This window comes from Eublepharis macularius, chromosome 1, assembly GCF_028583425.1.
Source record: "Eublepharis macularius isolate TG4126 chromosome 1, MPM_Emac_v1.0, whole genome shotgun sequence".
In the NCBI taxonomy this organism is placed as follows: Eukaryota; Metazoa; Chordata; class Lepidosauria; order Squamata; family Eublepharidae; genus Eublepharis; species Eublepharis macularius.
The window spans coordinates 230,331,811-230,344,464 of NC_072790.1; the positions used below are offsets into that span (position 1 = coordinate 230,331,811).

Consider the following 12,654-nt stretch of genomic DNA (forward strand, 5'->3'; position numbering starts at 1 on the left):
CATAGGGACGGTGTTATGATTAATTTACTCTTTTTAGAAATAGATGCACGAGCACAATAGTCTACTTCCAATACATCCATCACAATAAATCAAACACTGCAGGACTAGTCCAGACCATTTGGCTGTATGATCCTGCTAGATTTGGCCCTGGAGCATAGCAGCTTCTTCTTGCCAGGCTTTCATCTGTGCATAAGGGGAGCAGATCACCTCTCACAACACAAAGGAAATGTTCTTATCTGGAACGGTTGTTATGCTAACAAACAAGCTAGCATGCAGATGCACATTTATCAGGTATGGCTGGAGGGAATATAGTTCAGGAAGTAGAACGGGGCACCCCAGTCAAGTTATAAACATGTTGTCAAATATGTGCAAAGAAGGCAATTTCACACCTTTCCATTTATTTTGTGATGGTGGCATTTGATAGCAATGCCCCAAGTGAAGGCTGCTTGCCTCCGAGCTCTGCAACTGCCAGGGCCAAACCTGAAGTATTGTAAAGCTAATGACCACTTGCTGGAATTGCAGAGGCATCTCCAGACTTTTTTTTAAAAGTTTTTAAACTGTAGGCTGACCCCAGAGTCAGGATAAACATGTCAGAGAGAATGCTCAGTGAATTGTTCACATTTTAAAGAACTTTACCTAACTTTATGAAAAGTTCCTTACTTTTTTAAAGTTTCATTGTTTTGTGTGTGTGTGTGTGTGTGTGAGAGAGAGAGAGAGAGAGAGAGAGAGAGAGAGTGTGTGTGAGAGAGAGAGATGTGCCATCAAAATGCCTCCAACCTTTGGCAACTGTGAATGAAAGACCTCCAAAAAGTCATATCATTAACAAAGTTGTTCAGATCTTGCAAACTGTTCCTTGTTTTACAATTATCAAACTAGTTCTGTAGTGGGCATATATACTCCCCTACTTTTCTAATGAATTCTTTAAATACACTTTACAGATCAAATGCCTAGCAGGAAACCAACAAGCTCTCAACCACTGGCCACTCTGTTACTTTGGGTAGATGGTATGTGTACTGTACGTTCCCAGAATGTGGGACATAGCCCCAATTTGAACCCTGCCCAATCTCATTCCCCATTCAGAGAAGGTAACTCTTCAAGTATACCACCTAATCCATAAGGCTACGCCTTGCGTCACCCCCATCAACAGTTACCTCAATTCATTTTTTTCAACAAAGTCTGAACTTTAACACAGCTGATTTTTATTGTTTAAAAACTTTACAATGATTTTTGTTCCTAACATTTAAACAAGTGGCATAAAAGTTAGGTTGGAGGATCAGTGTTTGCAAATAATGTTGTCTTTCATTTAAATACACATCTTATTTTACAGAATGGTTAATCCTCAGACCAATTATAGCTCAAATTGAGGGAGTTGAAAAAGTGTCTCCATTTAATCAACAGGCAGATAAGGCTTCAGAATTAGCTGGCCTGACAGCAAAGGGAATTTACTGAAGCCACACAAAAGATATCCAATTCTACAAAGCCTTAAAATAGAACATTCCCCCCTCCCTCTTTCCTCAACTCCCTCCCTGGAGGAAAAGATGCTTGATTAAAAGATTGTGGTAACAAAAATATTTTGTGGCGTTAAGAGAGATCGTCCGAGGGAGCTGGAAGTTTTACAAGGAAGTAAACACTGGGGAGGAGAGAAGATTCAATCTCTAGCTAACTACAAAAGGCCCAACGGCATCCACTGAGGTTTGGATCCACAGCATTCACAAGAAGGCATCACACCATTCCCTCAGGCAGCCGTAACAGTCTCTGGATTGCTTGGCATTGGCACCACACGTATCTTTCAGCCACTCACGGAAGAGGTCTTCATCCTTTTTCAGCACCAGGAACTGCCCAAGCACCACATAAGCCTAGGTTCAGAAAGGAGAAAATACATAGCATAAGCAGCCAGAATAGTGAAACCAGAGGTGCATCAATCCACCTGCCCCAGTCTTCACTGCAAGATTCCTTTCCCTTTGGCAAGCATGAATTAGCTGTACTCCCAATGCTGCCTCCCCTTTTCCCAAAACCACCCATTGCTGACTACATGGATTGCTTTCCCACCTCCTCTTCCCCTTTCCCAGCATTAGCCAGTGCTAATTTCATAAACAGCTTCTGCTAGCTCCTTCCACACCAGGCAGGGCAAAATCCCACGTGGCAAGCAGCAGCAGTTCATGTGCTGACCAACGTAAATGGGCTAGAGACTGAGGACACAATGGAGGCAGATTACTTCTGGATGATGGGAGGCTAACAGGAATCACAGAGACAGAGAAAGAAGTACTAGAAACAGTTCATCCCACCAAGAATTGAGATGGAAGATCTTATTTTAGGCATTGCCCTTTACAGAGTGCATTGGATGATCCATCTGAGAAAATCTCTATTTTATAACTACACTGAGTGTCTAGATATTCGTAAATCTTGACTCAGCATTCAGCAACCCATTCTGCAGCTCTGCTTGTTTCAGGAGTATGGGTTGTGATGAACAGAGCATACCCTTACTGAGGAGATCTGGGCTCAAATCCCTACTACAGCAGAGTTTACTGGATTGCCTCTCTCAGCGTCACCTGCTAAGCCAAGTTGTTAAGTGTGTGTGTTTGGGTATAGGAGCTTTGCTATTGCGACTCCTTGAAAGAAAGGCACAGCTAAAATGCAACAATATATACCAAATCTCCAGATAGTAGTCACTACAAAAAGGATCCAGACTACTTTATAAAAGTATTTCAGATGAAAGATTTTCTCAAGGGAATTCTGCACTCATGAGCCCCTTGTGTGGCAAGAGACTGAATTATAATATTTCGAATATCTGCTCAGTAGATTTCCACCAACTTTTCCCACAGGGACTTCAAGGCAGCACAGCAGGAGGGTATCCTATCCAGGCATGACCCAGATCCTGATGCAGACCTAGCTAGCTCAGCGAGACTGCTGCATTGTGCGTCTTCAGACCATGCCCGAGAGACTCTGGAAAAACGGGTTACAGAAAGCAGGCTGGTGTTCCCTAAGCGTGGCTCTCTGACAGCCCTGGAGATGTGATTTATGCCAGTCACCTGGCAGCTCTGAAGTGCCCCTTCTCAAAAAGAACAACAAAGGACCGAATGCTTTAAAGCCCAACCCTCCTGCTAGGTTCAGTTCTCCCGCCAGCCCTCCAATAAGCGGATATGCCTTTCAAAACCAATGGCCCAGAAGATACCTTGTCAAAGCCTTTGTCTTCCAGCTTCTTGCCAAGCACATCTCCAATGCCAGCCAGAGAGTTGACAGCCTTCTCACCCATAGGTTCTGCCACAAAATCCCGGTGCTTCTGGCTGGTGGTCATTTTGGCTGCTGCTGTGCCTGCAAGAAGAAAGCCAATGATCAACCGGGCATCATCATTAAGAGGATGGGACAGGACATTATTAATCCATTACAGTCATACTCCAGCCAATGCCTACTTATCAGGCCAGTTGCTGCCACAATCTCATAGCTGACTCGTTGCCTATTCCAGGAAAGAAAGAAAAACTAAGGGAACCATGTGGAAGGAAACTGCAGGCAGCTATGCTCCCCACCCTAGATTAAACCAGGCAGCTATGTAGGTGCCATGGCCTGATCAAGTGCTGTCCCAGAACTGGCAGTCTTCTCTGGGCATGTAATCACACCTCACAGAAGAAATACAAAACACTAAGCTTTGACCCAGATATGGACATTTTGTAAGTGACAGCAATTTATGGCAAGAAATGCAGGCAACCCTGTTGCTGTTCTCTAAAACATTCTAGTCCTTAGGCAGGACAACACCCAGTTAACTATGGCATCACCAACTAAGTTTGTACGTGCAAGATTTCAAGAGGAGGCACTTTTGAGCCATTCTACTAATGGTAGTGCCTTCCCATGTTGAAAACCATTTTTTAAAAAACAGCTGCACCCAATTTTAAGAGGATCATCAAAAGATGTAACAGGGTAATTTTAGAGAGGGGTTTCAAGCTATGATTTTAACAATGCTCTTTAAGGACTCAACTTCTGATGAACTAGACTTCGATTATATTATAGTCAATTGTTAAGTAATTTCTCCAGTCATTATGTCTCAGAGACAAAAGGAGTCTGTGCATTGCTACTGTATACTAAGGCTGTGCACAGCTTCTGACCCATCAATGCCACTGTTTCCAGATAAGGAAATGACTTCAAGGTGGCAACAGCTGGCATTGCTTACAGTGCTACTAAATAAGGCAACATGTGGTATTGGAGCAGTTAAACTGGGTAACAGCACCCCCTACTGATCAGTAACTGCTGTAAAACAACATGGAAGCAAACTACAATGACTCGTTTGTTCTAGAACTTTTGAGGATACCAAGAACTTTCAAGTTCTTGCTTCTTTTGCAAACCTTCTGCTTCAGGTTTAAGACCCCAATATCAGTACTAAACTCCAGAAGCCAATCCAATCCATTGGGTTCCAAATTTTTATGGAGGAGAAAGTTAAATATTATCCTGAAAGGCAGGCACGCTTTTACTACTGGGACTGGATAAAAGGAAAAGCATGGGGTGGGGAGGAAATTTTTTCCAAAATGTTAATTGTTCCAGAAAAATTGCCAGCACTATTTTTCTGTGGAAATATTTCTGCCTCACATATGTCAATATAGTCTGTCTATCTATAGCTAACAGGGCTATGGCACTATAAATCAATCATGTTAGATAGTCTAAATGTGGGATATAAAGCATGGACAACCCCCAGTGCTTGTACATGGAGCATTTGCCTTTTGCTAACATTAAGTATTTAAATTTGAATCAGATAGATTTTGAATTAAACTCTGATCTGCCTCCAAACAGAGACTTGCTGCTACGGTAATTAACTTGGCTCTGAGCCTGCCAACAGAAATCTTCCACACCCTTCCAGCTAGAAGTTGGCTGTTATCACCCAATATGCTGCCTCACCAGCAAGTGTTGCCACACACCCCTGAGAACTCAGAGCCTAGGCAACACACACCACTCTTTATTTTGACATAGTTAGCACAAGTCCTTTCCAGAACCTCACCTTTGGATACCTCCTGACTAGAGGGACACAGACAGCCAATTATATCTTCTCAAGAGCAAATGCATTCACTCTTAAAATGGGCGAAAAGATGGCAGAACACAGCACATTTTTTGCTATTTCCTTTATGCAGAATTACACTCAGTGCAGCCAGGTCTGTCCCCAAAAGCACCACAGAGGATTTATTAACTTCATTTTTCTCCCCAATGGGGACCCAAAGTGGCTTACATAATTCTCCCCTCTGCCATTTTACCTTCACAACAACCTTGCAAGGCAGGTTAGGCCGACAGTGTGACTGGCACACCCAGTGTGCTTCCATGATACAATAAGGATTCGAACCTGGGTCTCCCAGATTCTAGTCCTACAGTCTAACTACCACATGACCTCAAGAGGAGTATAGGAGTCTGTGCTACCCCAGCTAGTGTTCCATCTTCCTACTTTTACTAGCATGGATCCCTGAGGGGAAAGGAGAGTTTACCACACCCAAGCATTCCCTTTCAACATATCCTTCGTATATATGAGGCAGCCCACGCTGCTTGATCCATATAGGAGCCTGTTGAAGAAAGGAGGATTTTAAGGCAAAGAGAAGGGAACCAAGCACAGCAAGGCTGGGAAAGTCCAGCACCTGGGAATATAATAATATCCCATAATCTTGAATATTTTCCTATGTCCAAGGGAGAGACTCAACACATTTTGACAAATTACTACTTTGGATCCTTCACCATACACAGGCTCTTAGGCTCATTACAACTGACGCAGAAAAAGGGAGCACAGGAGGGACAGGACCAAAAGAAAACCATCCATGCCTAAGATGGAAAGCCCTGCTGGATCAGATAGATCCTGGGTTCACTTAGCCCAGTACCCTCATTCTGAAAATGGCTAAATTCTGAAAGACGTCTCTTGAAATGCCACAAAAGTCTCTAGACCCTCTCTGGAACCTGATAGTAATAAATATCTCCAGAGAGATCAAGGCAACAAACAAGACACAGGCTCACACCAGGAGAGGCAGTCCTTCAGATGCTTAGATTTCAAAATCTGTGGTGCAACTCTCCACCTACAGAACATCAACTAAGCACCTGCATAGCTGACCTTTTCCACAGAATTTGGGAGAAAAACAACAACTTGAAGACTTGCTAGGCAGACACTGCATTGGCTGCGTCCTTCACGAAGTGTGCATACACTGACATAAGCTCCGTATCCACAAAGATCAGTCCTTGTTTGCAATGCGAAGACCAGCTGCCAGCAGGTAATCCAGATCGCTTGTTTGCCATCCTTGCTTTTACATTTTTAGCAGTTCCCAAAATAACAACACAAATTATTTTTCTATTCATTTACTTATTTGAGAACAACACATCCTCCATCGTTCTACCAAACGGCACGCAAATCTGATACCTCTCCAAAAAAAAAAACAACCCACCACATCTTAAGAAATTTAAACTTGGAGAACCCTGAGTTCAAATCCCCTCCCCCAGCCACGAAGTTCTCCGCCTCATAGGTTTCTAGGAGAATTAGAAATGGGAGAACCCTGAGCTCTTCGGGAAGAAATGTAGGGCAAAAGCGCCATAAAAGAGACATGTACCCCCAGTATTACGACGACAGTTAAATAAAAAAAGAATAGAACCAATCTTTTAAAAGAAACACAAGGCTGGGAAAACTCAAAGGCCAGCGACAGGCATCCTTTTAATGCTAAACTCTTCATGAGAGTTGAGCTTTATGCCCGCCCTGTAAGGCAGGCCAGCAGCGCCGCCATGCAGAGGAGGTAGTGGGAGGAGGGACCGAAGGCGAGTTCAACAAAAGTAAGGTCCGGCCGAGCTTTCGAGCTGCTCCACACCGGCTAAGGAACCCCACGGACCCTCATATCAAGCTGGCCTCACCCGCCCTCCCGTCGCCGCCCAGCCCGCATCCCTCGCCCGCTCACCGCTCAGCCTTCTTCCAACCGTCGCTCCCGCCCAATCAGCGCCGCACTCAGCGCGCCTGCGCTGTCACGCGCTACTACTTCCGGGTGCCTGGCCGACCTCCCCCTTCCTTAAGACCGGATGGGCCCGTCTTCCCAGTGACTTCTATGGAAGAGTAGAATTCCGCTCTAGGCTTCCCGGCGACTTTCTATGGTTGCGCGGGTCTGGCCGTTTCTCCCTGTTGGACGCTAGGCGGAAGCAATTGGGATGGCGGTGGTTGTTATTGCTAGAATAATTCTCGTTGTTAATCATGCTGTTGTGTAACAATTGTATATAGATTTGATGGCGTATATATGGAATTAATATAGATAGCGTAGTTAATGCATCCCAGCTTCACACGGTTGTTGTGAGTGTGGAACTGCGATTAGATAGCTGTGCTCCAATCATTGCTTGCCATGGACATTACTAACTGAGTAATCCTAAACAAAGGTACTCCAGTCTAAGCCCATTGAAATCAATTCACGTAGACCGGAGTAACTCTGTTTAGGATTGCACTGTAAGTGATGTTAGCCCAGGCATTCTCTCTCATCCTAACCTAACTCACAGAAAAAACCAAGAGTCCAGTAGCACTTATAAGACTAACAAAATTTGTGGTAGGGTATGAGCTTTCGTGAGTCACAGCTCACTTCTTCAGATACAGCTAGAATGAAAAAGGGAGCTGTGACTCACAAAATCTCATACCCTACCACAAACTTTGTTAAGTCTTAAAGGTACTACTGGGCTCTCTTTTCTACTGCTACAGACAGACTAACACAGCCACCCATCTTGATCTAACTCACGGAGTTGTGAAGATAAAATGAGAGAAACTTGGTAAGGGGTTACAACAAAAAAATGCACATTGAATATATTGTGCTGCAATAATATATACATGAATGTGTGTATATAATATTTCCAGAGGTCTACCTGTGTAAAATCTGTTGCAATAAAAATAAATAAGAATCTTGCAGCTCTTTTAACACATTTTTATTCTAACATCAACTTTTAGGCATTAGGACCCATTTCATCAGATGCTCCATTTCCTGAGCCTGTTAAAAGAGGAGCAGCTGCAAGGCTACACAGTAGAAGCTTCTCAGCTAAGGGCGAGGGTCAGAGAAAAGCCTGAAAAGAGGGGAACAGGAAGAGGGGTCAGCAGCCTTTTACAGTTAAAATTGTATAATTAAACAGTCATTCTATCTCAAAATTCAGAGCAAGAAAAAGGCAATATAACTAAGAAAGCCAGTTTGTATAGCTAAAAATATACAGCTTGACCCTACTGTAACGGACAGGTTGATCAATAATCCTACAGTTTCCACAGTCCAAACACTGGTGGTTGTGTGAGTCCTTTATTAGGAAGCAGTACCAACCAGGTCTCACAATAGGTAATCAATATACACAGGAGCAGCCTACAAGATCACTAGCATAAATCTGTGCATTGTTCGCCCTTAGATTACTGGCACCGTAGGCACCAAGAGTAATCCATCCCCATTCAGGGCGCTGTTACTCTGGCCAGGCCTGTGGCTTATTGTAGCAGCACTGATCCTGGACCTGGATGTGGGAAGGCCCCACCTGAGTGTTTTGGGGTTGTGTTAGAGCAGTCGCCAAACGCTCATCACACCTATTACCTTGCAGTATTGAAGCCCTGTGCAGTAGCCCCAGCAGGTGGAGCAGACATTTCAGAGAGATGCTTTGGTAAAGGGAAAATATACCGTGTACTGCTTGTAGTTGAAAGTATGTTTTGTGTTAATATTCATATAATCTGCCATATCTGTCTGCTTTTGCTTTGTTCCAGCCCTTTTCCAGCTCTGGATCAGATCTCTGCTTGTTTTCAAATTTCTGTTATACTCGCCCTATTGTATTGTTTATTGAATGGCCAGTCATTGATCGTATTGGCTTCTGCTGTGTAATCTGCCTTGATTCTCAATATGAAAGGTGGACTATAAATAATGTAAATAATCATTAAAAATAGCAGCTGCACTTAGGCGATGGGTAAGTGGCAGTTGGATGGCCATTTGATATGCCCTGGAGAGAGGGAGCCCAGCAGGTGGACACCCCCAGTGCATGACTCCGCCAGCCATTCCTCAGAGACGTCACCCATCATTGCCTCTGGCTGCAGTCCCAAGAACACTTTCCCTAGTAATAGGCCCCACTGATTATAATGGAGGTTACTTCTGTGCAGGGCGCATTTCGAGGGGGAACGCGCAGAAACGCAGTTTCAGAAGTTCCCCAAAGAGATCACATGTCAGGTGGCCCCGCCCACCTGACTCTCGGCCATTTTGGGCCTGTTTCAGCCTGGATTGGGGCTGAAATGGCCCAGATCAGGCCTCTGATGGGTGGTGGATCACTCTCTTGCTCAGCAGCGGCCCGATCCTGACCATTTGGGGCCTGTTTTCGGCCATTTCCAGCCCCCTTTTGCCATTTTGGGCCCAATTTCGGCCCTGAATGGCCAGGATTGGGTCCAAAACGGCCAGGATAGGTGATGCCAGGGGGTGTGGCATATGCAAATCAGTTATGCTAATGACACACTTCCGGTGATGGCAAGGTGCGAGGCACATGCTAATGAATTATGCTAATGAGTTTCTCCAGCTCTTTTTCTACAAAATGACCCCTGCTTCTGTGTAACCCAGTTGTTGTAATCAAGGGGCGAGTACAAGGTCTAAGGTCTCCTTTCATAAAATACTCCACTTTCTCACCTTATTATAACTGTAGACTGAGATGAGCAGAACATGTAATGCTGGCTATGGAACTCCCCCCACCCCTCCTGAGGCCCAGAGTCCCAGGATGAAAGGCCAGTGATTGGCAGGCAATGGGGCAAACACCCAGGAGACCACTCACCACCGGCAGTCAACTGAGAAGCCTAAGCACAGCTCCTGCACTATCCTGCCCTTTCAGACAGCCTTCCATTTGGCAGGGGTGCCCCACTCAGGCATGCTGTTATAGGGACAGCTTGCCCTGTTTCCATACAGCTTGTGCAAGCACAGGAGCGGTGCCGGGCAGAAGAAGTTAGCAACCCCATTCATTCAGGGTGCTATTTGATAAAAATCTAGCGTGCTTTATTGCTCTGTTGCTGCAAGATTGCTGGGGGGCAGGCCGCTCGCTTCCCGCGTGTGCCCTCTGCTGGCTGCAGTGTGTAGGTCCGGACAGAGGATAGATATGTAGGGAGGCGGTGTAGCTGGTCCTTGCCCTTCTCTGTAGCACCCCTGGTATCTGATAAGCCATGCAGCTTTCCGGGGTGGGGTGGGGGAGCAGAGGTTCAGGATGCTGGGACAAAAGGGGCTGAGGGCAGTGATGGGCAATTGGAGTGTGTGTCATGGACCAACCTGGCCCAGTGGAGCAGAGAGACTCAGAGGACTCTTCTGAGGAAGAGGCAGCTGGTGAACCTGACCCAGATCCACAGCCAGGGGCAGAGGCACTGCAGGAGGAGGCAGCCTCTGAAGGCTCAGATACTGATCCACAGCCAGGCCCCAGCACATCGGTTCCTCAGCTTCCCAGCCCTGGGCTGGCAACAGAAATCCAGGGGCAGCCCAGCTCTCCCCCTTCATCACCAGAGCCTCGGGAGCGCTGCCAGAGGAGGGCTAGAAGAGCCCTCCAAGCCAGAAGGCGCAGTGCCAGGCTAGCAGCACAGCACCGGCCCAGCATCATTAGTGATGATGAGTGCTCGCAGGAGCAGGACTGAGACAGCCGGCAGGCGCTGAGCACTGTGAGGCTTAAAAGCAGCCGAAGAAGGAGTGGCTGTGTGGAAGCAACGAGTCCGCTCACTACTGACCTTGCTGCTGTTTGGAACTGATTCTCTTGTCCCTGACCTTGGCCTGTTCCTGTGGATGTGTTTTTGGAATCCCCCTTTGGACTTGAAGCCGTGAGTGTGCCCAGTTGGTGCCTGAACCTTGGAGCTGGGTGCTGCCCTGCTCGGACAACTTGGGAGTTATCCCTTGCCTGCTGCCAGTGTGAGTCTGCATCAGGACAGTGTGGGACAGAGGCTTTTGTCAGGCAAAATAACGGACAGAGGAGCAGCCGCATCAGCCGGATCGTCTCATCCCCTTCTCTGTTTGCAGAGACAAAACTTCATTCCTCCTTTGGGACTCCCCATTTGGCCAGGTGGTTAGGGCAGAGGTCCAGGTGTGTGAAGTGCAGGTTGGAGCCTGGCCTTTGTCCTGTATTTTGCAGCTACCCAGGGCATTGCTGAGGAACAGAAATGTGGATTTTTGTTTTAGGGCTGCCCCACCAGGCTTGAACCCATTCCTCCTGTGTGACACCTGGGCACCCCTCCCAGGTGAACTGGGGAGGGATGGACAATACTTGGTGAAGGTGCTGCTGTATGATCTCCTCTTGCTGCCCCCCCCAGTCTGCAGTCCTCCTGCATGGCAAAAGGGAACTTGGTAACCCCCAGGCCTGTGCTGAGGTGGTGGTGCTGCCTTTCCTCCCTGTCTTTTGGCATTCTGCCTGTCAGGGTGGGAGCGGTATAATGTCTGGGAGTCGCGCCACTTTGGAGGACATTGATTGGCGGTGCCTGACACTCTTAACTACAGCACCACAGCAGAACCACCTTTGGCAGCAGCACTCAACAAGGCAGCCACGAGAGATTAGGCATCAGGTTCACACACCCATTTTAGATTGGGTAAGAACAGAGTGCCCTGGCCTGCATGGCTCTGGCTAGCCTGGCCCAATCTCATGAGATCTTGAAGCTATGCAGGGTCAGCTCTGCTTAGTACTTGGATGGGAGACCACCAAGGAAATCCAGGGTCTATAGGCAGAGGCAGGCAATAGCAAACCAGCTCTGAGTCTCTTCCATTAGATGGCTTTCCACCACAAACCCAGTGCTTCCAAGCATGCTCAGAACTCAGACTAGACTGCAACCAGTCCAACTAGAGTGTCTAGGCCATCGTGAATGTGAACAATTTTATCTTAAAAATGCAGATAAGGAACCACAGTGGGTTTGTATGTTTTCCGAGTCAACTTCCTCTGGGGCTTGAGGCAAAAGCCCCGTCACAATCTGGAAAAGCGCCACCAGATGGCGCTATGCAAATGCAACGGTGGCAGAAAGCGAGCTCCCTTCCCTGCCGTCACTGCTACAGATAACTGGGCCGTCACCTGTGTGTTTGTTAAAGCTTACGAAAACATTCACTGCATCCACTTTTTCTTTCCTTGTGCTCCAAGCACCTGCCCAATGGCTTCATCATCCAAAGCTCTTCAGTCCATCTGGGAGAGAACCGGGGACCTTCTACATGCCAAGCAGATGCATTACCACTGCGCACCATTCCCCCTTCTGTCCATTCATGTGCAAGACTGAGCTGGCATAAGAGGAGCCCTGATGGAGAGGTCCCTCTAATATGCCACCTTGTCCACTTCCATGCCTCTGGAAAGCCCACAAGCAGGACAGGAAGGCAACAGCCCGCACTCTGTAATTTTTGTCTCCCAGTAACTGGCATTCAGAGATACACTGCCTCTGCACAAGGAGGTTCTATTCCACTGTCACAGCATTGACAGACTTTCTCCACAAAAGTATATAACCCTTGTTAATGGCTCTCAGGCTTGCATTGCCAAATCCTTACAACTGTGCATGTTGCAAGATCTTCCCATTATACGCCTTGACCTGCTGGGACAAATTGTTAAATGGGCCGTTGGCTGAGAAAGGAGTCAAGGGATGAAATTAGAGGGCGGGGGAGGCAGGTCAACCCAAGGAGCCCAAAGAACAAGGCAAGCCATGTGATTTATTTTCGAGTAACGTTTGATTGGCTTGTGATAATG

General features: G+C 46.7%; 1 protein-coding gene across 2 annotated transcripts; it reads right to left on the minus strand.

Moving 5' to 3' along the window:
- Positions 1 to 1,177: 1,177 nt before the first annotated feature.
- On the minus strand, positions 1,178 to 6,959 carry BANF1 (BAF nuclear assembly factor 1). Of its 2 annotated transcripts, none has more exons than XM_054982566.1 (3): positions 6,897 to 6,959; positions 3,173 to 3,312; positions 1,178 to 1,856 (listed from the first exon to the last, which is right to left on the minus strand). In XM_054982566.1, exons 2-3 carry the CDS (start codon positions 3,293 to 3,295, stop codon positions 1,710 to 1,712), a joined length of 270 nt encoding a protein of 89 aa, XP_054838541.1. In that variant the 5' UTR covers positions 3,296 to 3,312; positions 6,897 to 6,959; the 3' UTR covers positions 1,178 to 1,709. The 2 variants fall into 2 exon arrangements, with proteins under 2 accessions (XP_054838541.1, XP_054838532.1); XM_054982557.1 differs by lacking the exon at positions 6,897 to 6,959 and adding an exon at positions 4,982 to 5,003.
- Positions 6,960 to 12,654: the final 5,695 nt, after the last annotated feature.